A 27,555-nucleotide genomic window follows, 5' to 3' on the forward strand; every position below is an offset into this window, starting at 1 on the left:
ATAGAGTTCCCCCTTCAAATCCAGATCTGAATGACCTGGTATAAATTATCGGGGAAACCCACACAGTTTTTTTTAACTATCTTAGCTGATTTATTTACTGTATATGACCGGGGATTCCTGCCCAGTAAATAAATGCATTTTGCACGAAGTGCATCGTCGACACACTTTCTGTGAAATGCATTGAGGCTGGGCAGTCGCCACTAACTACATCACATCCAGTGGATGACCCGTATCACTTCCTGACCAGTAGAACGCACGCCAGCTCGGAAGAGCAGCATTTTTTAAATTAAAAGCCTGTCTGTGTTGGTGCTTACCTAAAGCACCGAAGAATGTAAGTGCAATATTTTTGGATTGGTTTTAATACATATTTCAATGAATACTACACTATATTACGCCTTTGTTTCTCTGCCGTTTACCCATGGAATGGAGATACTGCTGACATTTGAGAGACCCACCTAGCTTCATATTTGTGGGAGAGTGGAGAAAGGAGATATCTTTGGAGTACTTACCAAAGGCGAGAGAGGCCTTCTATGGCCATTGGGAGTTGGTGAGTGATAAATGTGGCGCTCACGGTGGTAGAGCACTATTGAAGAGAATTCTTGAGAGCACAATATCTGTTTTTGAGGCATGGATTGGAAGAAATTTTGGAATGATCTATTCACAATATACATGAACCTATTGAGAGGCAGGGAGTTATCACATTTACATTTATACATATTTTTTTGCCATCCTAAACCATTTTACATTAGGGATGAGCTCAGGGTTCAACTTTGGCTGTTTGCGTATTTCTCCGAACACTGGTCTTTTTGCTCTTTCGGCAGGAGCTGAATGTCATATGTAGTAGCAGTATTTGTGCCGCTACCATATATGATAGCTTTCTTACTGTCAGTGATGGTTAAGCCAGATAGCCACCCGACAGCATTCATTTAATAGCAGCGCCATTTAAACAAAGAAATAAGCTGACATCACTGACCCTATTTGATCAATTACATCACCCAGGAGCAGTGGCGGCTGGTGGAAAAATGTTATGGGGGGGCGGCAAACAGTATGCCAAACACCCCTCTTTCCCCCCTCGGTAGCACTTACCCCATCACCGGCGGCTTCCCCCTGCTCGGCAGCGGCGGCCTCCCGTTCTCCTGCTCTCTATCACCGGTGGTTTCCCATTCTCCTGCTCTCCATGGTGGCAGCTTCCATTTTCTCCCTCCTCCCCAGCGGCCAATCAGGAGTCTTCTCTTTTCGACCAGTCAGAAAATGGGTCTCACACCCGCTTCTGATTGGCCAGATTGAGGATCAGTGTTTCAAAAGCAAATATTCATTCGCTGTTATAACACACTTGGGTGGGCTCCGGTCACATGCGCTGCGACCTGAGCCCACCCTATTTTGAAGCCTATTAGAGCCTCTGGGGCTGGATGCATGAATAGGGGATGGCCGCGGGGGCCATGGATAGATTCATGCTAATCATGAATCTACCTATTATGCATTTAGTGGTTGGCCTGGAGAGAGGGGGGGGCGCCCGGGCACCCTTAATGGAGGGGCTGTCACTGCATCCACCCATTTGTTTACATTTAGCGGTGTGGCTTAGGAGATGTCATACACCGTGAATGAGTAACAGAAGCAGATTGTTCCCATCAGTTGGTGGGACCCAAAGGGTCTGGAATGGAATTTGGCAGGACCTCACACCATTTCTTTTTTTTTTTTTTTGTATATAATATGTGCAGTATTTGTAAATGGAACCCTATGCTGATTTTTTTTTTTCCTTTTTCATATGGAGTCCTCCGTTAACATCCATGCCAGACCTTCATCTAGGATAAGGGTCTGGTATAGATGAAGTGAATCCCTTGCTGTAAGTTTGCAAGCAGAAATAATTCCTATATGCACACAGATGCACTTCCTTCAAATGTCATATAAATAAATAACTATGAATAGTGACCACAATGCACTGATTGTGAATAAACATTAAATAAATATATACTGTACAAGAATATGAAGAAATTAAAATACTCTAACTATAATATCATATATATGTGCAAACAAATGCATGTAACGCAATGCATAGAAAAAGATGCATGTCAGTGACCACAATACACTTAAAGTGGAGCTTCTCAAAAGGGGAAGCACTACTTGTTCGCACTCTCCCCCTCCACTGCCACATTCAGCACTTTATGGGTGGAAGCGGGTACCTGGTTTTGACATCCGGGGAAGAATGACGATAATCGATCTTCAACATTTCTGGCCCCTGCTCCTTCCCCCTACTGCCGTCAGAAGACGACAGGACCATTCAGAAAACGCAGCGTGACTCGCACATAGCACAGTAGGAAACTGGTTGCGATGCCTGAAGGCTTCACTGCCGGTTTCCCTTGTTTACGATGCTGGCGCCTGCACTTGAAGCCAATTGGTGAATCGGCTTGGGGTGTTGACATCGCGGGATCCCTGGGCAGGTAAGTGTCCTTATATTCAAAGTCAGCAGCTACAGTACAATATTTGTAGCTGTTGACTTTTAATTCATTTTTTACAGACTGGAGCTCCTCTTTAATGTGAATTAATATTAAATAAATATATACAATAATATGAAACAATAAAAATACTAAAACCATAATATAATATGTATGTGCAAACAAATGCATATCATACAACGCATAAAAAAGATGAAATACAAAAAATCCATAAGGTAAATCCAGACTTTAAGACCCAGTGAGCAGGGAGTGCAAATCCAAGCTTCAGGACACAGTGAGCAGAAAGTGTTCTTCACACATTGTGCGAGAGAGAGAGTAGAAAGTCTTACAGAGAACTAGCTATCTATATTTCCTTGACGCGTTCTTGGATCCTGTCATCAATAAAATTATTGAAGCAATTCTGCTCCTTTATCTGCTGTGGTGAGAGAGGAGACAGAGAGAATTGGATGAGAAAGGCAGCCGTCATTGGTACTGGACTCATCTCTTGATGTCTCTGCGGTTATCCCAAAAAATTAAACAACTTCACAAGGATGTCTGTGTGCACCTTTGACAAGCTTCTGGAGAGGCTGCAATCCCGACTGACGAACCAGGACACCCAGATGAGGAATAGCGTGTCACCTGAGGAACTGGTGCCACTCAAGTATGTTGCTATGCTAATATAATTTTTTTTTAATTAATGTGTGAAAAAAATTATTCTTTTTTGTCATTTTTAGAAATTTTCCATGTATTTTTTTCAAATGGTAATTTATTTCAAAATATTTTACATTTTTTTGCTTTTCCACATTTTTTAAATATTTTTCACCCCTATCCTTTTTTCAAATGCTACTTTATCTGTTTTTTTTAACATACATTTTTAAAATATTTTTCACTTTTTTGTCTATTTTTTGTTACATACAGTCTATCTATACTTTTCATGATCAGATTTTTTATTCCAGGTTTCTTGCAACAAGACAATCTTTTGCGTCCTTACAGCAAAATTGACATATGAAACTCACCAGGCAATGTGGGAGGAGTTGCCTGACATTATCATGCCTGAGCCAAGTGAAGAGACGTGGGATACAATTGGCAAAGAATTTTTGGAGAAGATGCAGTTTCCCAATTATACAGGAACCCTCAACAGCAAACTCATCAGACTACAAAAACAAACAAACAAACAAACAAATAACAAACAGGAAGGCACAAGCACCTAGTGCATTAACAAAAATATTTATTAAAGCAATAAAAAATAGTAAAATTAGATACTCACAAAAATGCAACTTGTAAAGGCCAATACACCACAAGATGCCATACAGTGCAGGGTGCGCGTACTGCAATTACACCCTGCCAATCTGATGCATTTTTGGGGGCACACCCCCTTTCTCAGAGCTAAGCTAAGCATTTGTTAATGCACTAGGTGCTAGCGCCTTACTGTTTGTTTTTGTAGTTTCACTTTGGATTCACCTGTCCGGGGAGGGCTACATCTGCCAAGCATTTGGATTTGTTGTCCCATTTCTCTCCAACTGTAGAGGACCTCTTAGCGCTGGAAGTGACTGTTTTGTGTAGCAAACACATCAGTCTGAAAAAGCTGCCAAGTCTAGATCTCTTTACAGTATGTCAATTATAAAAAATACTTTTCAATCATCCTCTTGGCATTGACTGGTTCACACCTACATTTCATATTAGTTGACCTCGGAGCCTACGGCAGCCAAGGTGATGCCAAAATCTTCAGAGAATCTGTGATGGGATTACGCACATATGAAGGACGTCTCCAGATTTCCCCAAGCTGACTTCTCCCATGCCCAGCAGAGCTAAATCTTCACATGGCCTTTGTTGCAGATGAGACTTTGGGACTAGCAGAGAATCAAATGCCTCCATACAGCAGGTACAGACTGAGCCACAAGCAGAAGATTTTTAATTATTGTCTGAGCCATGGCGGCTGGATTGTAGAGTGCACATAAGGTTTTTCAAACGTATCTATTGTTGTTTTGTTCCCTTTTGTCTCTCAGCATAGTCTTATCTTTTTATTTCTTCTTGGGGGCATGTGTCATGTGTTTTTTTTTCTGTGGGAGGTCAAAAGCACACGTCCCACTGGTGGTGGTGGTGGGGTGTCTGCATGTACCCCATACACAATAAAATATGTGACATGTGTAGCGCTGGTAGATTTGCAGTCTACCGCATGTTAGGTAAATTTAGTAAATTGTGTGTTAGGAAGGTTAAAAGTTCGCCTCTGTTCCAGCTTGGCTGTCGTTGTGGGTGTTTCCGTGCTGACCGGTGGGTGTCGCTGTTACCACTGGTCAGGGTTGGAAAGGCAATGTGTTGAAGCGAGTGGATGCTCCTCTGTCCCGGGGGCACGTTCGGTGGAGGTGGTCCTCCGAGTTGCATTCTGGGCGAGGGTATTTATGGGACAGACGCCATATTTTGGGGTTCGTTTTACAGCCACCTGCTGGCCCTCCTGGCCGACAAGTATGCGTTAAGGAGCTACCTCGTGGTCCTCTGATCGGGAGGCCCACGATACAGCAGCGCAGGGGTGGGTCCAGAGGCTTGTCTGGAGCCTACCACCGCAGCCGAGGAAGGGTCCTGAGCTGTCGGTCCTGTGTGACGAAGCTGGACAACCGAGGAGATCCCAGGGGAGGACTCATCTTGGAGAGATCACGCGGCGTGCTGGTCTATAGAGGGGCCTGGTGACTCGGTTGGAGGACGTATTCAAAAGTAACTATACAGCATGCCGGCTCGGCTTAAAGGATCAAGCACTGTGACTGACTTTCACTACAGCAGCTTTCACTACATCCTGTGGAGGATGAATCCAAAAGTAACTATACAGCATAGTGTTGCCGGTTCGGCTTAAACGTTCAAGCACTGTGACTGACTTTCACTACAGCAGATCTATACATCCTGTGGCAGAGGATTGTACGGATTTTATTCCCTAACAAGTCTGTGGCAGAGATTTTGATTCGTGCTGCATACTGGCTGCTAGACTGGTGAGAGAGACCTATCCAGACGAGCAAGGAGTGTGTCCTATGAGGGGAGTGCATTTCAAATAGTATTTGAATTATACCGAGACCCTTTTGCCAAGAGAACCCTTTCAGTGAATGTTTGAGTTTCTTCTGCAAGTTTCCTTTCTACCTCTTTCCTGCTACTTCCTAAGTCGTTTGTTTAATAAAGCATTGAAAACGTACTCCAGTGTTGGTGCATGTGTCGTCCAGGAGTAAACTCAACGGAACCCTAGACCCGGTACCAGTGAAAGAGAGGGAAGCAGAGTGAAGGTAACAGACCCGCTTAAACCAGCAGCTCCACAGAGAGTTAGTGCTACACGTGGGGGCGTCATCCTGGATTTGTTCACCGTCAGTTGCTGCAACCCAGTGGAGTGTTTTACCGGGAGTTTACAGAGAGAGCTGGACTTTGAAAGAAAATCTTTTCAGGAAGAGGAAAGATTACACTGCAGGACTTTGCTTCTAAGTGCGTAGACACTGGGCGCCAGAGAAAGGCCCGGGAGTTATGTGACTGAAGGAACAAGTGGGAGGAGTTACCCTACTTGCTACCGCGTGAGACGTGTGTATGTGTTTGGCGCCAGAGGGAAAGAGAGGCCTCGTGATCGTGCTGAGAAGATCAGAGTGTGGCCATGTCTTTTTCGGCGTTGCAATCGGTTGTGGGACCCAGAGTGTTCTCTGCAAGCACCGTGGTGAATACTGTGCAATATGGGACTTTGCTTATGGATACTGGAGTTTGATTGAAGCCGCAGGGGAGGTTTGTCCTGTATACCTCGGGAGATGTTGAGGGATTGGGCATGACCTGCCATCGATGCAAAGGATTGGCCGTGCATCTTCGTCCATTCGGCCGATGTCCACAGTGTGGAGAATACCTGTTTGTGGTGGAGCAGCCTACCATGTCGCCCCGTGCCTAGCAGATGGATTGGGTGACAGGTATCGCTACAGTGGAAGCTGCTATTGCTACAGAGAGGGAGCGACGGGCTGCCACTTTGCCAGTTGCTACTGACAATGTTCCAGAAAAAGACATTGTTGCTGTTGTCTCACCCGAAGACATTACTTTGGTTCCTGAGTCCACTACGCCTGCTCCTGTGGTGCCTGCTCAGAAGAAGGTGGGCTATGTAAAGGCTTCCTGTGGCCGTGGCCGAGGCCTACCCCAGAGAATGCCTGAGCCGGAGCTACCAGAGTCTACGTCCGGAACGGGTAAGCCACTGTTGGGGACTGTAAATAAATATTTGCCAGCTGAGAGACTCAGAAATAGAATCAATGCCGGATCGTTCCAATGATGATGACTTATTTGAAACCATGTCGCAAGAGCTATTGTGGTCACAAGGCGAAGATGTTGCCTCCACAATGACTTTTTCTGAATGGACTGCCATGAGTTCTGGGAAGACGTCACCCTGTGTGGAAATACACAGTACTGTTGCTGAGACTTTGCCAGAGGCTACTAATTCACTACAGACACCGGCTGGGTCTATGGTGAGAAAGCCACTAAATTCTTGTGTACCTCCCGGTATGGGGAGAGACAGATCTTTGCCAAAACTTGCTCGCTTGCATCGGATGTTAAACAAGCGTGTTGCCGCAGAGTATGGATTGGAGTTTCCCTATGTGCCCCAGGATGTTATGCGGGAGATTGAAGCTAATCGGGAACTTTGGTACAGTGAAGCTGTTTGGGTCTACTTGTCTGTGCCTAAGCCCTTCAGAAAGACTGGATGTTCTGTCCGGATGGATGAACGTTTCAGCGGATGCTTTGTACATTGGAACTTCGGTCGGCACATCTATGCCGATAAAGTGGTAATTTGCAGACCAGGAAAGGACAATGTTGTGTACTTTATTACCACTGTGGTCAAAGAAGGGAAATCGTTAACCTTGCCAGATCCTCGGTTTTACTGGTAATTATGGACAATAGAACTTTGAAGTTACCTAGTTAGATAGTGACAGGGTAAAGAGGTCTGCGTGGTCAAGATCTATGGATCCTATGCTGTGTTTAAATCCAAGGACTTCTTGTTTGCTAGCCGGATTTCTTTTATAGAAAAAAAAGTTTTTATGCAGGGATGGACTCCTAAAGTATATATTTTTCTCTAATGTAGATTGTGGGAAGAGAGTTTCATTTTTTAATGAGACTTTGCTCCTACTGTTGTATAGAATGTATATGTGTGTGTTTAACTATGTTTCCTTTTCAGGGATCATCGGATCATATATAGAGCTGGGAGGCTTTTCAGCTAGTTAGTTAGTGAGGTTGTGTACCATTATACTGTGGTTTTGTTTACGGCTGTGAACATAATGTTTTATATATATAAGTCTCATAATGTCTTTAAACTGTCCTTTCTCTCTCTTTGCCTATCCAAAGTTATAAGAAACTCAAATGCTTACTCTCAGGCTTGAGAGTTACTGTTACTTTGTCGGGACAGACGTTGGGGACGTCTATTGTAGTGGGGGGAGTATGTAGCGCTGGTAGATTTGCAATCTACTGCATGTTAGGTAAATTTAGTAAATTGTGTGTTAGGAAGGTTAAAAGTTCGCCTCTGTTCCAGCTTGGCTGACGTTGTGGGTGTTTCCTTGCTGACCGGTGGGTGTCGCTGTTACCACTGGTCAGGGTTGGAAAGGCAACGTGTTGAAGCGAGTGGATGCTCCTCTGTCCCGGGGGCACGTTCGGTGGAGGTGGTCCTGTGAGTTGCATTCTGGGCGAGGGTATTTATGGGACAGAGGCCATATTTTGGGGTTCGTTTTACAGCCACCTGCTGGCCCTCCTGGCCGACAGGTATGCGTTAAGGAGCTACCTCATGGTCCTCTGATCGGGAGGCCCATGATACAGCGGCGCAGGTGTGGGTCCAGAGGCTTGTCTGGAGCCTACCACCGCGGCCGAGGAAGGGTCCTGAACTGTCGGTCCTGTGTGACGAAGCTGGACAACCAAGGAGATCCCAGGGGAGGACCCATCTTGGAGAGATCACGCGGCATGCTGGCCTATAGAGGGGCCTGGTGACTCGGTTGGAGGACGTATCCAAAAGTAACTATACAGCATGCCGGCTCGGCTTAAAGGATCAAGCACTGTGACTGACTTTCACTACAGCAGCTTTCACTACATCCTGTGGCAGAGGATTGTACGGATTTTATTCCCAAACAAGTTTGTGGCAGAGACTTTGATTCGTGCTGCGTACTGGCTACTAGACTGGTGAGAGAGGCCTATCCAGACGAGCAAGGAGTATGTCCCATGAGGGGAGCGCATTTCAAATAGTATTTGAATTATACCGAGACCCTTTTGCCAAGAGAACCCTTTCAGAGAATGTTTGAGTTTCTTCTGCAAGTTTCCTTTCTACCTCTTTCCTGCTACTTTCTAAGTCGTTTGTTTAATAAAGCATTGAAAACGTACTCCACTGTTGGTGCGTGTGTCGTCCAGGAGTAAACTCAACAGAACCCTAGACCCGGTGCCGGAGGGAAGCAGAGTGAAGGTAACAGACCCGCTTAAACCAGCAGCTCCGCAGAGAGTTAGTGCTACACATGGTTATGGTAAATGGGATAATTATCCCCTTGGGAATAATCCCTTGGGTAGTCATGATGGTAAAAGGGAGGGGGTGTCTCAATGAAGAATGAAGGAGTGTGTAGGTGGGGAACATAGTATGTGTGGCAGGGGGTACAGAAGATTGGCCAGGTAATGTCCCAGGGTATACAGGTGGACCTTGAAAAGCAATGCACAGATAGCTGGGGGGTGGCATGCCACTCCTTTTGGCTGCCTGATATTGCATGTCAACCACATAAATGCTATCCATACACTGCTTCTCAAGGTTGCCACCTAAGTCTTAGAGCATGTGATAGAGGTTGTGGCAGAATGCAGCACAAGGGTTGTCTGTATTTAAAATTGCATCCATTGACCACCTCTCCGACAGTACCTCCTGTAGCAATGACAAATAATGATCCTTATGTTCTTGCCCCCATCCCATTCCCCTCCTTTTACGGGGGGCTCAAGTCCACATCCTCTAGTACTTGTGGATGTGCTGCTTTCACCTGCATCCATTCCTAATTAAATAAATTAAAAAATAACTACTCAAAAGTCATAGAAGGTACATACAGTATCTCACAAAAGTGAATACACCCCTCACATTTTTGTAAATATTAATTATATCTATATATATAATATATAAATATATATCAGTTACAACACTGAAGAAATGACACTTTGCTACAATGAAAAGTAGTGAGTGTACAGCTTGTATAACAGTGTAAATTTGCTGTCCCCTCAAAATAACTCAACACACAGCCATTAATGTCTAAACCGCTGGCAACAAAAGTGGGTACACCTCTAAGTGAAAATGTCCAAATTGGGCTCAAAGCGTCAATAGTTTGAGTGGCCACCATTATTTTCCAGCACTGCCTTAACCCTCTTGGGCATGAAGTTCACCAGAGCTTCACAGTTTGCCACTGGAGTCCTCTTCCACTCCTCCATGACGACATCACAGAGCTGGTGGATGTTAGAGACCTTGTGCTCCTTCACCTTCCGTTTGAGGATGCCCCACAGGTGCTCAATAGGGCTTAGGTCTGGAGACATGCTTGGCCAGTCAATCACTTTTACCCTCAGCTTCTTTAGCAAGGCAGTGGTCATCTTGGAGGTGTGTTTGGGGTCGTTATCATACTGGAATGTTGCCCTGCGGCCCAGTCTCCGAAGGGAGGGGATCATGCTCTGCTTCAGTATGTCACAGTACATGTTGGCATTCATGGTGCTCTCAATTAACTGTAGCTCCCCAGTGCCAGCAGCACTCATGTAGCCCCAGACCATGACACTCCCACCACCATGCTTGACTGTAGGCAGGACACACTTGTCTTTGTACTCCTCACCTGGTTGCCGCCACACATGCTTGACACCATCTGAACCAAATACATTTATCTTGGTCTCAACAAACCACAGGACATGGTTCCAGTAATCCATGTCCTTAGTCTGCTTGTCTGCTTGTCTTTAGCAAACTGTTTTCGGGCCTTCTTGTGCATAATCTTTAGAGGAGGCTTCCTTCTGGGACAAAAGCCATCCAGACCAATTTGATGCAGAGTGTGTCATATGATCTGAGCACTGACAGGCTGACCCCCAACCCCTTAAACTTCTGCAGCAATGCTGGCAGCGCTCATAAATCTATTTCCAAAAGACAACCTCTGGATATGACGCTGAGCACGTGCACTCAACTTCTTTGGTTGACCATGGTGAAGCCTGTTCTGAGTGGAACCTGTCCTGTTAAACCTCTGTATGGTCTTGGCCACCATGCTGTAGCTCAGTTTCAGGGTCTTGGCAATCTTCTTATAGCCCAGGCCATCTTTATGTAGAGCAACAGTTCTTTTTTTCAGATCCTCAGAGAGTTCTTTGCCATGAGGTGCCATGTTGAACTGCCAGTGACCAGTATGAGAGAGTGAGAGGGATAACACCAAATTTAACACACCTGCTCTCCATTCACACCTAAGACCTTGTAACACTAATGAGTCACATGACACTGGTGAGGGAAAATGGCTAATTGGGCCCACTTAGGGGTGTACTCACTTTTGTTGCCAGCAGTTTAGACATTAATGGCTGAGTGTTGAGTTTTTTTGAGGGGACAGTAAATTTACACTGTTATACAAGCTGTACACTCACTACTTTACATTGTAGCAAAGTGTCATTTCTTCAGTGTTGTCACATGAAAAGTTATAATAAAATATTTACAAAAATATATATATATATAACGTTCCGTGGGTGTGGGTGGATGACCTGAACGTTGTGTAGAATATGTGAACACCTGCAATGAAAAGTCCTCCACCAACTCTTACTCCTCTACCTCCTCCTCCCTTGCCTATAATAGCATGTTGGATGTGGTCCTTAAAAAAAAAAAGGCCCTCGTATTAGAACATTTTGGCATAAAATCTTCCGAATTATCAGTAAAATATTTAAAACGTCAGTAGCCCCCAACATACACATAGCTTTTCTTAATCAGAATGTTCCTAGTTTGTCTAAACACTCACAAGCCCTATCCTTTTTTATCCTGTTGGGAGCTAAAATTACCATTGCTAAATGTTGGAAGAAGCTCACTGTACCCCTCCAGAGTTGTATTAGGAGCATTTCGTGGATTATGTCTCAGGAACATTTAGTAGCAAAATTCAATGATAAAGTGGGGAGGTTTATGACCACCTGGGAACCGTGGGCCACATTCTATAACATAACTCTCATCCCGGGAATGTCGTCAGGTTCTGGTATTACCCCCTCCTCTCCCTGACCCAACTCGGTCCTTCTCCTTCCTCCCCCTCTTCATCTCCTACGTTTTCTCTCTTTCCTCTCTGGAACTCTCTTGTTCCTTACATTCCTGTAGCAAATAAGGACCTGTAGTTTTCCCCACGGGGGAGACTGCGAAGATCATCTTCAGGACTGTTGGGGGGGCCTCGCTCCTCCCTCACTTACAGTAATCACCCACCCTTATGGATGTACTGCAAAATGGAGGGCTCCACTTTTATAGCCTTCCATTTCCTCCCCAAAGGGAGCGGAAACGGATTCTGGGGGGTCACTGCACACGCCTTCAGGAAGATCTCATTGGGGAGGTGTGTGTGGGGTGTCCCGGTCAGTCCATAGCCTGTATCCTGGAGGTGACTTTTGGCCCCCCTGGCAGTCCTGTCAGTGATACAGTCCTACACAGCAAAAAGTTCATCTTCGTTAATTTAGAGTATACCTTAGCATGTATCTCTATCTCAATACTCATATTCCAGTAAACACAATGATATTGTTTATATACTTGATTTCTGTACATGATTTCTGCATGTATATTCAATCCTATACTGTTCATCATATAAAACCAATAAAAATATTTTAAAATAAAAGCGGGTGCATCTGGGTGTGCAGGCATCCGGGGTGGGGCTGTCCGCGTGGACCGTCCTCTGCACCGTCATTGATGTCATCCCTTTCACACTGTGCTCTACGAGCTGTTCAAGCCTCGCTTTCAGATCGCTCTACTGCAGGGTAGTCTACCCGGTCACGATTGCAGACTGACAGCGGTGGGAGACAGCTTTGCGGAGGGCGGTCTGTGGGGGCAGCTTCGCCCTGGATGCCTGCATGCTTGGATGTACCTGTTTTAATCATCAACCATGTGAGTTGCTAAATGTTGTACCTTCATTAAATGTAACCATATTGCTACATTTAAAAAAAAAATAAAAAAAAAGAAAATAAACTTGATTTAAAAAAAAAAAAGAAAAAGAAAACAAGTGTTATAAAATAAAATTAAAAATTCAACAGTTTAAAAATGACAAAAAAGTAGAAAAAAATGTTAAAAAAATTATTTAAAAAGTAAAAAAAAAAATAGCAAAAATTTGAAACAAAAAATGTATTAAAGAATACAATAATCATGACTAAAAGTATAAAAATATATATAAAAAAATACCTTATATTCATCTCTAACACAAACAGAACATACTTGCTGTCTTTTGTTTGACATCATAGACCATTAAGAAATGCTAGCTGCTGGCTATAGATATGCTTCTTTTTGGGGTGCTGGAGCTCCACTTCTAGCCACTTTTTCCTTGGCCATGAGGTCCTGTTGGATACAATCCCACAGAGATTTCCAATAGGTATGCAGGATTTTTTGTGAAAAAGAAAGGAAAAAAATGATTTAAAACAATTCAATTCTGTTAAAAACATTACATACAAATCAAATATTTACACCTTTTACAAATAAAGCATTATGCACTTATTCCTATCCCTCCTCTGGCTCCTTGACAACTGATCCCTGTGCGGCATTAGATTAGACACAATATCTGTCCACAGTTTACTTATATGTGTTCTATTGTTATATTTGGGGATGGCGCTCTAGAGCTGCAGTGAGGTCAGGGATGTCTCCTGCATTGCTGCAACCAGACAGGGTAAGCATATCTACATATTCAGCAGAAAAAAGCAAAGGACACTGTGAACTTCTTGTAAAGACAGTAATTTTTTAGATTCTCATAAATATGCATATCCAATTGTTGAAGTCTCCATGGCAAAATGTGGTTAAATGGGCCTAAACGCTGATAGCCATGTTTACACACATTTATACGCCTTTAGGAGCATTAAAACGGTTTTACCACTGAAACACTTCTCTCATGAATGTGCTGGCCCTAGGTTTTTATTGCTGCCTCTTAATGCCTATGTGTGTATGGACACATATGCTAACATGGAGGGGTGCCTAGAGACGGAAAAAAAAATCAGCTAAACACCCCTAATAGCAGTGTTTAAAACATCCAGTATGCATGTAAGCCTTGTTACAGAAGTTCCAGGAACTGTAGAAGACCCACTTTTTCCACATCACATTATTCTGTGCTCCATCTGCAAATCAAAATTTACTGATGCTCCTGTCAAGCTTTAAAAGAATACGTGTTCATGGAAAGATATTTGATTAAATTGTCTGTGCTATCGTGTTTAATATCCAGGCTTTGAAATTTGCTCCAAACTGTTTTTTTAGCTTCCTATCCCGAACAGCTGACCAGCTTAAGTCATTTAATGTCAGCAACTATAGATCTTCTTCTGTTTGACATCTTTCTGTGCACACAGCAGAGCTATACCAATTACATTGTGCAAACATTGCCTTCCCTATTAATTTATACATAAGATTAAAAGCAGATGTAACTATTTTTTTTATCTTCATTCATGCTAACATAGACTTCTTTACTGTTCATTAACATTGTAATAATTTGAACTTTATACATTTTCAACTTTTCTGCATAATGAAATTGTTTGGTGTTTTTCTTCCTATATTACCTTCCTATATTACAAACTGGCTAACAGTTAAAAAAGTTAATATATTGCTAGGCAATTTAGAAAGCATCTGGGAAGGAATGCAATTTCAGGTCATTGATCCCTCAGATTGGAACAAGGATGCCTTACCTTCATGTTACAAAACTGAACGCAATATGAATGCACCTAAAATGCACACCAAGCATTGTACAAGGAGCATGCAAACTATATAACCTATATCCCACAGTTTTTAAAATGATGTAATATTCTATTTCAATACAAAAATTAAAGAGCTTTTCACAATACATATCATCTTCTTTTTTCTAAACTGGCTGTGTATTTGGGCTCAGATCTCTAGAAAATGAACTCCTAATGTGTCTGTTTTAATACAGATGTGTGGATTTGTCGTGTCCCAACAGAAGTTGTCTATGTATCTGAGGCAGAAAGAACCAACTTATGTGGAGAATGGAAGAGTTCAGCTCTATGAATTTCTAGAAATGCTGGCGATGTAAGTTGTCAATTCTATTTATAATTAAATGTAACTAGCAATAGAATATTTCTTTAATAGAGTTGATGAGGGTAATTAAACAGGTCTGGGATATTGGTTGATTGTGCTAGTGGCATTTAACCATAAGCTACACATGAAAAATGCAGATACACTATATGGTCAAAAGTTTGTGGACCCCTGACCATCACAGCTACATTTATGTCCATAGGTATGTGGATGCTCATCTCTTTTACTTAATTTGAGGGTTTCCCGTGAATGGTATGATTATTGTTACAGTATATAAAGACATTTAATACAAGTGTGCCCTTTTATCCTTGTAGCAATCGTCTGGGGAAAGCCTTTTTCTATTCCAGCTTGACTGTGCCCCTGTGCATAAAGCCAGGCCCATAAAGACATAATAAATCACTTTGGTGTGGAGGAACACAAACAGCCTGCTCAGAGCTTTGACTTTAACACCCTTGAGATGAATTTGCAAGCAGGTTGTTAGCCATGTTTTGACTTTACTAATGCTCTTTTGGCTGAATGAGCACACATGTCTACAGACACACTCTTAAATATTGTGGAAAGCCTTCCCAAAAGAGTGAATGCTGTCATAGCAAAGGATGGGGGGAGGGCAAGTCAATTTTTTAAAAATTATGGCTTTGGAATTGGATGTCCAACAAGTTCATATTAGGGATATGGTTCAGGTTTGCATGGGTCTGTGGCAGGTCCCAAGGTTTTGCTGGATTCAAAAATCACAAACTTTTGGCTCAAAACTTTGTAGTTTCACTTCCAGAGATAAGGAATAACCAATAATAATAATTTAGTTAAATACCCTCCACGCAATTATCAAACCTGTGTGTATAATATTTACTGGAACTACTGCAAGCACTGATATGTGTTTTCACACCACACAACAAATATAATAATTATATAGTGCCGCACAGCTCCTTCCACTGTTTAAACCATACAAAATATACTTCAATTATCAAATCTCAAACAATAAAATCAATGTTAAGAAAAACATATCCTACCTGCTAAAAATTATGGGTAATATCTTGCAATATCAAGGAAATTATACATGATATCCCAATATACAGTTAGGTCCATATATATTTGGACACAGGCACAATTTTAGTTTTTTCAGGTATTTACCAAAATATATTCAAGCTATAGTTATATAATGGATATGGGCTGAAAGTGCACACTCTCAGGTTTAATTTGAGGGTATGTACATCCAAATCTGAGGAAGGGTTTAGGAATTATAGCTCTTAAGAATAGCTACCCTCCCCCACTTTTTCAAGGGACCAAAAGTAATTGGACAATCAAATCAAAAGCTGTTTCAATGCCAGGTGTGGGCTACTCCCTCATTATTTATCTATTAAGCAGGTAAAAGGTCTGGAGTTGATTCCAAGTGTGGTATTTGCATTTGGAATCTGTTGCTGTGAACCTACATCATGCGTCCAAAGGAGCTGTCCATGCAAGTGAAACAGGCCATTGTAAGGCTTCAAAAACAAACCAAATCTATCAGAGAGATAGCAGCAATATTATGAGTGGCCAAATCAACAGTCCACTACATTCTGAGGAAAGAAGAATGCACTTGTGATCTCAGACAGCAACATAAAAAGGCCTAGACGTCCACAGACAGTGGTGGATGATCGCAGGATCCTCTCTATGGTAAAGAAAAACCCATTAACAACATCCAGACAAGTGAAGGACACTCTCTAGGAGGTGGGCGCATTATTGTCAATTCCCATTGGCATTCCCCGTGACGCCAGAGGGGGGCGGGATCACCCGTTACATGGAATGCCACAGGGAAGTCCCGTCAAGTCCCCGTGCGTCAGAGAGGGGCGGGGTCACAGTGTGGCCCCGCCCTCCACTATTTAAGAAGTGTCAGAAGACGAGAAGCGTCACACAGCGGGAGCCTCCCATCATGGATGCGGAGTGACCCGAGAACAAAGAAGGGAAGAAGACGCCGCGGAGGAAGATGCCGGATGAGAACACTGGAGCAAGAAGCAGAGGATTGGAAGAAAAACCAGAGGAAGAAGAGGATGGAAGAAGAAACCAAAGGAACATAGAAGAAAGAAGATAGAAGAAAGAAGATGGAAAAGAAGAAGACTTTAAATAAAGGAATTGTCAAAAACTGTCTCTTGTCATTTTTAACATTTTTGACAGCTTTTTTGTGAAATGGTAGGGGTACTTTTGTACCCCCTTACCATTTCACACAAGGGGGGGCCGGGATCTGGAGGTCGGCGTGTTAAAGGGGGCTTCCAGATTCCAATAAGCCCCCGCCCGCAGACCCCCACAACCACCGGGCAAGGGTTGTGGGGATGAGGCCCTTGTCCCCATCAACATGGGGACAAGGTGCTTTGGGGGGGACCCCAAAGCACCCTCCCAATGTTGAGGGCATGTGGCCTGGTATGGTTCAGGAGGGGGGGCGCTCTCTCGTCCCCCCTTCTTTTCCTGCGGCCTGCCAGGTTGTGTGCTCGGATAAGGGCCTGGTATGGAATTTAGGGGGACCTCCCACGCCATTTTTTTTTTATTTTGGTTCGGGGGTTCCCCTATGGGGAAATCCCATGCCGTTTTTATCAATTAACTTTTATGTGTATTGTCGGGACCAACAATTCATTAATAGCCGAAAAAATAGTTTTAAATGACTTTTTTTCCATTGAAATGTCATTTTGCTGTCAGACTGTTCTAAACACGGGAAACATGCGCCCCTTTACAGGCATACTATAGACACCCCCAGGTACAAAATTTAAAGGAATATTACACTTTTATTGTTTGACTTTAAGTATTATTAAAATCACTGCTCCCGAAAAAACGGCCATTTTTAAAAACATTTTTTGCATTGATCTATGTCCCCTGGGGCAGGACCCAGGTCCCCAAACACTTTTTATGACAATACCATGCATATAAGCCTTTAAAATTAGCACTTTTGATTTCTCCCATAGACTTTTAAAGGGTGTTCCGCGGCTTTCGAATTGGCCGCCAACACCCCAAATTGTTCGCTGTTTGGCAAACTAGCGAACAGCCGATGTTCGAGTCGAACATGAGTTTGACTCAAACTCAAAGCTCATCCCTAGTCAGCAGAGCCGAGTCAAAACAGGTAATCAGATAGCAGGTACAGGTTTTAGGGCATGGTAAGCTGCAGATCAAACAGCACTACACAAGTGCAGCTGCTGTTCTTTTAAAAGCCCATTGTCGCCAAGCAGCGTCTAGCACACGCGCATTTGGCGCATGCCCCCCGCGCACACATACGCTGCTGCCCAGCTCGTTGGACTGGAACTCGTGTGCGAAAACACGAGTAAAACATGGTGGAGGCAGTGTGATGGCATGGGCATGCATGTCTTTCAGTGACACTGGGTCATTGGTGTTTATCGATGATGTGACAGAAGACAGAAGCAGCTGGATGAATTCTACAGTGTTTCGAGATATACTGTCAGCCCAGATTCAGCCAAATGCAGCAAAGTTGTTTGGAAGGCGCTTCACAGTACAAGATGAACAGTGATCCAAAACACACAACAAAAGCAACCCAGGAGCTTTTGAAGGAAAAGAAGTGGAATATTCTGTAATGGCCGAGTCAATCACGTGATCTCAACCCAATTAAGCATACATTTAATTTGCTGAAGGCAAAACTAAAGGCAGACCCCAAACACAGAACAACTGAAGACAGCTACAGTTAGAGCCTGGCAAAGCATCTGAAAAGAGGAAACCCAGTCTTTTGGTAATGTCCATGGGTTCCAGAATTTAGACAGTTATTGACATGAAAGGATTCTCAACAAAATATTAAAAATGAACATTTTATTTATGATTATATTCATTTGTCCGATTACATTCTCCCGCTCTACAAGACTCTAGTCCGGCCGCACCTAGAGTATGTTGTCCAGTTCTGGGCACCAGTCCTCAGGAAGGATGTACTGGAAATGGAGCGAAGAAGGGCAACAAAGCTAATAAAGGGTCTGGGGGATATTAGTTATGAGGAAAGGTTGTGAGCATTGAACTTCTCTCCGGAGAAGAGACGCTTGAGAGGGAATATGATTTCAATTTACAAATACCGTAATGGTGACCCCACAATAGGGATAAAACTTTTACACGGAAGGGAGTTTAACAAGACTCGTGGCCACTCAATAAAATTAGAAGAAAAGCAGTTTAACCTTAAACTATGTAGAGGGTTCTTTACTGTAAGAGCAGCAAGGATGTGGAAATCCCTTCCACAGGTGGTGGTCTCAGTGGGGGGCATTGATAGTTTCAAGAACCTATTAGATAAGCACCTGAATGACCAAAACATACAGGGATATACAATGTAATACTGACATATAATCACACACATAGGTTGAACTTGATGTCTTTTTTCGACCTCACCTACTATGTAACTTTGAGCTCTTGTTACCTCCCTTGGGGGGACTGTGTATAAAAATGGTTGCAGTTCCTAAAATTTGTACTTGATATTTATGGTTAACACCTTGAGCGGGTTCCCCGCTGACAGCTGAATGTAAAGAAAAAAAGCAGATAATTAAAAATGATGAAAAAAACGCAGCGTGGGGTCCCCCTCAAATGCATATCAGGCCCTTCGGGTTTTGTATGGATTGTAAGGGGAACCCCACGAAATAGCTCAGGATAAGTCAAATTTGATGGAGAGCATCTGTGAACCGCAATTTTCAAGTCTTGCCACAAATTCCTAATTGTATTTATGTCCGGACTTTGACTGGGCCATTCTAACACATGAATATGCTTTGATCTAAACCATCCATTGTAGTGCTTTTGCAGACTCTAACAGGTTTTCTTTTAAGATTGCCCTGTATTTTGCTCCATCTATCTTCCTATCAACTCTAACCAGCTTCCCTGTCCCTGCTGAAGAAAAGCATCCCCACAACATGATGCTGCCACCACCATGTTTCGCGGTGGGGGTGGTGTGTTCAAGGTGATGTGCAGTGTTAGTTTTCCACCTTCATAGCGTTTTGATTTTATGCCAAAAAGTTCCATTTTGGTCTCATCTGACCAGAGCACCTTCTTCCACATGTTTGCTGTGTCCCCCACATGGCTTCTTGCAAACTGCAAAGGGGACTTTTTATGGCTTTCTTTCAACAATGGCTTTCTTCTTGCCACTCTTCCATAAAGGTCAGATTTGTAGAGAGTACGACTAATAGTTGTCCTGTGGACAGATTCTCCCACCTTAGCTGTGGTTCACTTCAGCTCCCCTAGAGTTACCATGGGCCTCTTGGCTGCTTCTTTAATTAATGCTCTCCTTGCCCAGCCTGTTAGATTAGATGGACATCCTTGGTAGGTTTGCAGTTGTGTCATACTCTTTCCATTTTTTGGATGATTGCTTGATCAACAGTGCTCTGTGAGATGTTCAAAGCTTGGGATGTTTTTTATAACCTAACCCTGCTTTAAAATCCTCCACAACTTTATCCCTGACCTATCTGGTGTGTTCCTTGGCCTTCATGATGCTGTTCGTTCACTTAGGTTCTCTAACAAACCTCTGAGGGCTTCATAGAACGCCTGTATTTATACTGAGATTAAATTACACACAGGTTAACTCTATTTACTAATTAGGTGATTAGGCAATTGGTTCTACTAGATTTTAGTTAGGGGTATCAGAGTAAAGGGCGCTGAGTACAAATGCATGCCATTTGTATTCAGATATTTTTCAGATATTTATTTGTAAAAAATGTTGAAAACCATTTATCATTTTCCTTCCACTTCACAATTATGTGCCACCTAGTGTTGGTATATCACATAAAATCCCTTTAAAATACATTTAAGTTTTTGGCTGTAGCATGACAAAATGTGAAAAATTTCAAGGGGTACAAATACTTTTTCAAGGCACTGTAGGCAGGAAGTGGCTGAGAAGACTTTTTTTTTTTTTTTTTTTTTTATCCAACAAAACTTTATTCAGTAATATGGAAACAGCACAGAGATCTATATCAACACATAACACAATGAGACACCTTACCATCTACATACAGCATCATCAGCACATAAACATAGTAGATTCATATAACTTTTCCAGGTATTGCATACACTCGGACAAATATTAAACCAATACAATCAAAGACCCTCGGTGGTTAAGGTCAGCCTCCCCCTTTGTCTTCTTTTAATTAAACTAGTAGACGATCTATAATCAGGTCTACAGGAGCTAACCCCGGAATAGCCAACCATGGATCCCATATTTTTTCAAAGTTTTTTGTGCTACCTCTGTGTTGATAGATGTATTTTTCCAATCTGATAGTGTTACCCATTTGTGCCAACCATTCTTTTATAGTAGGTGGGTCTGTTGACTTCCAGTGGCCCAGAATTAACAATCCTGGAAAAGAGCCCTAGCTATGGCTAGTCTAGTAGATTCCTCAGCCGGGATTTCATCTAGAATTCCCAACACACACAGTTTGGGGTGTTCTATTAACTGGCACTGAAAGACACGGTTAAGAGTCTTTACCACCTCCCTCCAATAAATGTGCAATTTGGGGCATCTCCACAACATGTGGATCAGGTCACCATGACCTCTCATGCATCTTCAACAGACTGGATCCTCCCTCACTCCCATTCTCACCAGTCTAGCCGGTGTGTAGTGTACCCGCAGAAGCACATATAGTTGGGACAGCCTTTGGGCCACATTAAATGAACACAAGGGAACTGCCGCCAGAGCTTCAGCCCACTGGTCCTCCTCAAATGCTCCCACATCTCCTTCCCATCTGGAAATCACTTTAGCGGTATAGACTTTAAAACATCAACAGCTCTGAGATGCAACAAATGGTAAAACAAGGTGAAATCAATATTTTATTTAAAAAGAGGTATTTAAAATTCACTGTGCTATAGGAAATTAAATGTAATTCTGTTGGGATTTATTCTACTTTCATTTTATCTCAATATCATTGTAGCTTATTAAGCAATATGTGCCTCATTTTAAAATAAAACTGTTGATATTAATAAAATAGTAAAATAGCTTTATTGATTTATTAAATGCACAGCGTTGATATGTGTAAATGGGAAAAAACGTGCACGCTGCTATGTGAAACCTCAAAGAAATAATAATTGTGAACAGCTGCAACCACTTAAAAGTGTACTCAAAACACTAACATACGCATAATTAGAAAGAAATAATGTGCGCTTATTCAGTATATTAATAAATAATAAAGTTGATAACACCAAGTGAATAAGTTACTAATGAATAAAAGTGAAAATAAATATCTAAAGTCCAAATGCAAAATAATGATTGAAAAACCAAGTGCAAAAAAATAAATATATATATATTATAATCAGGATGGCTTATCAGTCCATATCTTGATAGATATATCTCTGTCCGTGACATCACTGGACAGAGAGGGACCTCAGAACACACTTTGAGAATGGAAGTGTGGTGAGGAGGCGAGTGTGTCACTACTCCTATCTCTACTGCGGATGTTATCTTACTTTTTATGTAAGCAGATATTGAATAAATTTGTTATTTTAATCGGCAATATTGTACTGAAGGGTGTCTTCACAGATGTATCATCTGGGTTCCCATCAGATATCCATTGAGCCTCTATTTGACCCTTTAGTCATACCTGGAGGTGTACGGCCAATCTATACATCTATTGATGGTGTTTTTTCTCCCTGATCCCTTCCGTTGTTGGAATTGGATTGATGTTTATTTCCCCTCTATCAAGTTGTGGACTGATTAGTCATCCTGATTATTACATTTTTTTTTTTTTGCACTTGGACAATTTTTTGCACTTGGTTTTTCAATTTCTATTTTGCATTTGTACTTTAGATATTAATTTCCAACTTTATTCATTAGTAACTTATTCACTTGGTGTTATCAACTTTATTGTTTATTAATTTATTGAATAAGTGCACCATTATTTCTTTCTAATTACAGCGTTGATAGGAACTCTGGGTCTGTGTATATTTTTTTAGGCACCTGTGACAGGTTACTTACAGATCCATTCAGAGCAGGCCAAAAAACCAAGCTAGTATACAAGAAAAAGAACCGCTGCTCCAGGTGTATAAAGATAAGGCTGATTAGAGCATCTTGCAGAGTGCTAGCCCCGGCCCGCCTCCATGGGAAACTTGGAAAGAAGAAAGAAATGGCTGCACATCCAGAACTTCCGATTGCTTTTTATTTTGCCTCACAAAGATAACACCAGAGACACCAAACTGTGGTCACGTAGACGCGTTTCACACATACATCTTGAGCTTAAGCATTACTGTAATTATTAAGCACAAGATGTATGTGTGAAATGGGTCTACGTGACCACAGTTTGGTGTCTCTGGTGTTATCTTTGTGAAGCAAAATAAAAGGCAATCAGAAGTTCTGGATGTGCAGCCATTTCTTTCTTCTTTCCGAAAACCCAAGCTGGCACCGTTCAGAAAACTATAAATAAAATCTACTGGAACCCTACCCATTTTATACACAGTTGTTCCTGAATACAGTCCTGTGCAAGCTAAAACGCTATCTTATTGCACTGTGACTGCATTTCCTGTAGGGTTAAAGTGAACTCTGTATGGCATCATCATCACCTAGGTCTGTTCTGTTTGTGCTGTACAAATCCATTAGGAACGTGTCAAATGGTACACATAAATGCACATGGTAAAGTCCCTAAACGTTTTGCCTAATTTAGCAAAAGGAATGAACAAGAATGAGGATAAGTCGATATAGTGCTCTTGCATAATGGGCTTACACACAGGGAATGCGATCCCTGAACCATACACTAATGTTCAATGTGTATGGTGCAGTCCAAATTGGTGTGTGCATTTAACATCCAGTAATGCTGCTTTTGCTTCTTCTGTTCTAATAAAGTGTACTAAGGCATACTCGTGTCAATGGTTTGGCTGATAATGAAGAAAATAACAACTGTTAACGGTTCACCAAGCTATAAAATGTAAATGTACAAACAATAAGCAGCAAATCAAAAACACTCATACACTTTAATGCTGTAGCAGTGTATGCATAGGTTTTTTTTTTTTTAATTGGAAACCTTTTACAGAGATACCAGCATATATACTGTAGTTGGTATGGGCGTTTTTGTAATAGCCACAGCAGTGATATTTTTCCTGTGAAGCTCTCAGCACTGAAAGCTCTATCACGTTTTTGTTTACAGTCCAAATCCTGCCTCCTTAACCCTTGCAAAATTTCCAAAATTCATCCATTCTTCAGAAATAACACCACCAAGCTTCTAATTCACTCTCTTGTTATCTTTCACTGCAATTATTACAATTTTATCCTCATTGGCTTGTCTTTATAAAGGCAATCCCCCCATCGGTCTACCATAAATGCTGCTACCAGAATTACCCAACTTACCAACCGCCCAGTGGCCATCACCCCCTCTGCCAATTCTTTCACTGGCTTCTGATCACCAACATAGTGTGCTCCACATTCACAGGACATGAGGTACACCACTCCTCGTGTCTGGCAGTTGGTAAAATGCATCGGTTTAAAGATTGACCCGTTTGGAAGATAAAAGATCTTTTCCCGTCTTATATATTGGCAATACGAGCAGTGCCCACAGGGAAAAGATCCCAGAACAGAACAGTGTTTTCGTCTTTTTTGTGCACTTTTGAACTCACTTTGAACTAATTTGTCTCTTAACGAAGTAGCTCGTCTGTAGGTGATCGAGGGGGTATCTGAGATGAACCTGCTGACTTTCGGATCATCCAAAAGTATAGGCCAATGCTTTTGAATAATGTTTCTAACCTCATTGTGCTGTTTAGAGAAGCGCAAAATCACCCTGGTGGGATCCATACCAGGGTCACCCTTAACCTTCTCTCCAAACAGCAACGCATGTCTAGGCTGTGCAACCGCTCGATTGTATGCCCTACGTAGACATGAGCGGCTGTAACCTCGTGCTAATAGTCTAGTTTGTAGTTTCTGTGCTTCTTGCTTAAAGAGAACCTCATCAGAACAGTTCCTGCGTAAACGCAGGTATTGTCCATATGGGTTGGAGTTCTTTAAGCCTGTGGGGTGAAAACTGTCCGCATGGAGGATGGTATTTCCTGCGGTACTTTTCCGAAAGAGGGTACTGGAGATTAGGTCCTCAGGAGTACGTCTCAGTTGTACGTCCAAGAAAGTTATCTGATCACGATCATAGGTCATAGTAAATTTTAAGTTATATTCGTTTTGATTAATGTGATCAAAGAACTTCAATAGCAGTTCTTCAGGGCCCTCCCAGACAAGGAGGACATCATCAATGTATCGTTGCCACATACGTATGTGGCTCCTATACATGGCAAGGCCCTCATCATCTCCGAGCGCCCTCTCCCACTCCCCCAGGTACAGATTGGCGTAGGACGGGACACAGCACATGCCCATAGCCACGCCCTGCACCTGGAGGTAGTGGGAGTTGTCAAAAATGAAGAAATTATGATTCAGAATGTACTCGAGTCCATTGATAATGAACTCGTTTTTTCATATATCATTGACTCTATTTGTCATTGTGCTTCCTAAAAACCCCACCCTGGGGAAACTCTTCCTTTTTAGTTTCAGTCTTTAAGGGGTGAGCAGCAATCCTTTTCCTTCTCTCCAGTGTCCTCTCTCTTTTGTGTTTAGACCTTAATTTCACAATACAGTACAGTCCAGTAGTTGACTCGTCATTTAACAACCAATTCGTTTAACGACCTGGTCGTTGGAACAAATCCTGGTCGTTAAGTGAGGAGTACCTGTATGTGCATGTTCGTTGTTGTTTGTACCAGTAGCACAGCCCTGAAACAATAGTGCACATTTTTCTTTTTTCTTTATCCTACCTAAAACACACTGGCACTTAATAACACTAATAGTAATTACATTTTTTTTTTTTTTTTAAATCCTGCCCTACAATGTATCTCTCCCTCCATTCAGAGAGAAAGAAGACACAGGGGTGGTTGCACAGTGACTGATCACTGTGATAGCCAATCAGAGACTATCACAGCGATCAGGAGACCCAAAACTGGGAGTCCCAGGTCCAAACCGTTAATACAGGACCCGGGGTTCCCAGTGAGAGCCTGACTCTGTGCTGGGAGCACGCTGTGCAGCACGCTCCTAGCACAAAGATAGATATGCATATATTCAGCCCCACAGACAAAGACCTACTTTCATGATGCCTCATTATGCTTACTGTCGGCAGGAAGGAGTTAAACACATACCAGTCTCCTCTGATTGAACCAGCAGTGTGCCCAGCTTCAGGTCTTCTCCCTTCACTTCCACTCACACAGTTGACTCAGGTAGCAATGGGAGCCATAGACTCCTGCTTCTGTAAGTCATATCCTGTGAAGAGGGAGCATGGCAAAGATATACTGTATGTATTTATGGACACATTCCACCCAGATGGTGGTGCGCCCTCTTATGTGCCCCCATAGCACATGGCTTGCAATGGGGGCACTCATAAGAAGGAGTGGAGGGTGCCGGCAGGGAATTGCTAAAGAAGAGGTAAGGGACTGCTCTGCCCAATATTGTTGCACAGAGCAAGCAAGTTTAAAGCTATTTTTTAGATCCGAGGGGGACATGCAAGGGAAGATAAAAATTGCATTTTAGCCTGCACATGATTGGATAATGAAATCAGCAGAGCTTTCCCCTCATTTCAGATCTACCCCTCAGATTTACAGCGACTGCACTTCCAAGTGCACTTTCAGTGCAATTTCAAGTGCACTTTTCACTTGTAGTTTACACTTGTAGCGCAAAGTGGATTTGCCTTTCGTAAATAACCCCCAGAGTTATTTTAGTAAAAGCCATCAATTCGATTCTGTATATTCAGACTTTGGAGTTTATATTTCATAGCAAGCCACACTTGTTAGTAAATTCAGTGCATGTACATTATGATGTGTGTTCATGTTAGCATGTATGTTAGATGTATTGTAAATATGAGAGTACAGTTTGCTTGCCAATGCAACATGGATGCACTGGCACACACTTATAAGCATCAGTAGATCAAGCCCATTACATCTATATTGATCTAACCAATTTGTTACATTTTTAGACTGGGGCAGTTGTAACTCAGTTTTTACCATTGCTGCTTAAATAATACATTTAAATAATACATTTGCTAAATATACTGTATGTATTTTATATGTTACCTTAATATTTTTAGTTCTCTTTTTTTTCCTGACTCATCTACTTACAGACTGAAGTCTATGTGAGATACCCTTCAGGTTACCTGCAAATTCCTCATACAGATTCAGCCCCTGCTTTGATGCTTGCACTATGATACCTGTGCTGTGGCCTCTCACTAATAAATGGTTGAGGTTATGTTTTGTTTCTGTTGTTGGGCTCAGCTAATGAACTTATTAGCAAGAAGATATATTGTAATGAGAGCAAGGGGATACGGTAAAAAGAAAGGAAAGAAAGAGACAAAAATTACTAACATTTTCACACAGCCTACATTTAAATCATGCCTGGGCAGTATTATAATAGGGGTGTATTTATAAAAGAAGTGAATCTGACATTCACCAAACACTTATTACAGGTGAATCTTCGAGGGGCAGGTGTTTTAAATGACCACAACTATAAATGTTTGGTAAAACTCACATTTAGGCTGTGTTTACACTGGTACGACAACCACTTTGGATCCGACTTTGCCCTGCGACTTGAAGTCCGACATGCATCCAACTTCAATGAACAGGGATCCCAGACAATACCAGGCACTGTGTCTGGTGTGAATCTTTAGGGGAAACTCCATGCACAATGTAAAAAAAAAACGGCATGGGTTCTCCCTCCAAGAGCTTACCATGCCCTTCGGTCTGGTATGGATTTTCAGGGGAACCCCCACGCCACAAAAATGGCATTGGGATCCCCCTTAAATCCATACCAGACTCTTATCCAAGCACACAGCCTGGCTGGTCAGGAAAGGACGAGCGAGCGCCCCCCCCCCCCCCTCCTGAACCGTACCAGGCCGCATGCCCTCAACATGGGGGGTGGGTGCTTTGTCCCCATGTTGATGAGGACAAGAGCCTCTTCCCGACCACCCTGGCCGTTGGTTGTCGAGGTCTGCAGGC

The 27,555-nt window shown here is 42.5% G+C and overlaps 1 protein-coding gene across 1 annotated transcript in view; it reads left to right on the forward strand.

Annotated features, from left to right (window-relative positions):
- Positions 1-27,555, forward strand: part of LOC141147766 (uncharacterized) — a 441,336-nt gene that overhangs the window by 266,400 nt on the left and 147,381 nt on the right. The window contains exon 6 of the mRNA XM_073634947.1: positions 14,516-14,631. Coding sequence (XP_073491048.1) covers positions 14,516-14,631 — 116 coding nt within the window. The remainder of the gene's footprint in view (positions 1-14,515; positions 14,632-27,555) is intronic.

Source organism: Aquarana catesbeiana, linkage group LG06, assembly GCF_042186555.1.
Source record: "Aquarana catesbeiana isolate 2022-GZ linkage group LG06, ASM4218655v1, whole genome shotgun sequence".
NCBI lineage: Eukaryota > Metazoa > Chordata > Amphibia > Anura > Ranidae > Aquarana > Aquarana catesbeiana.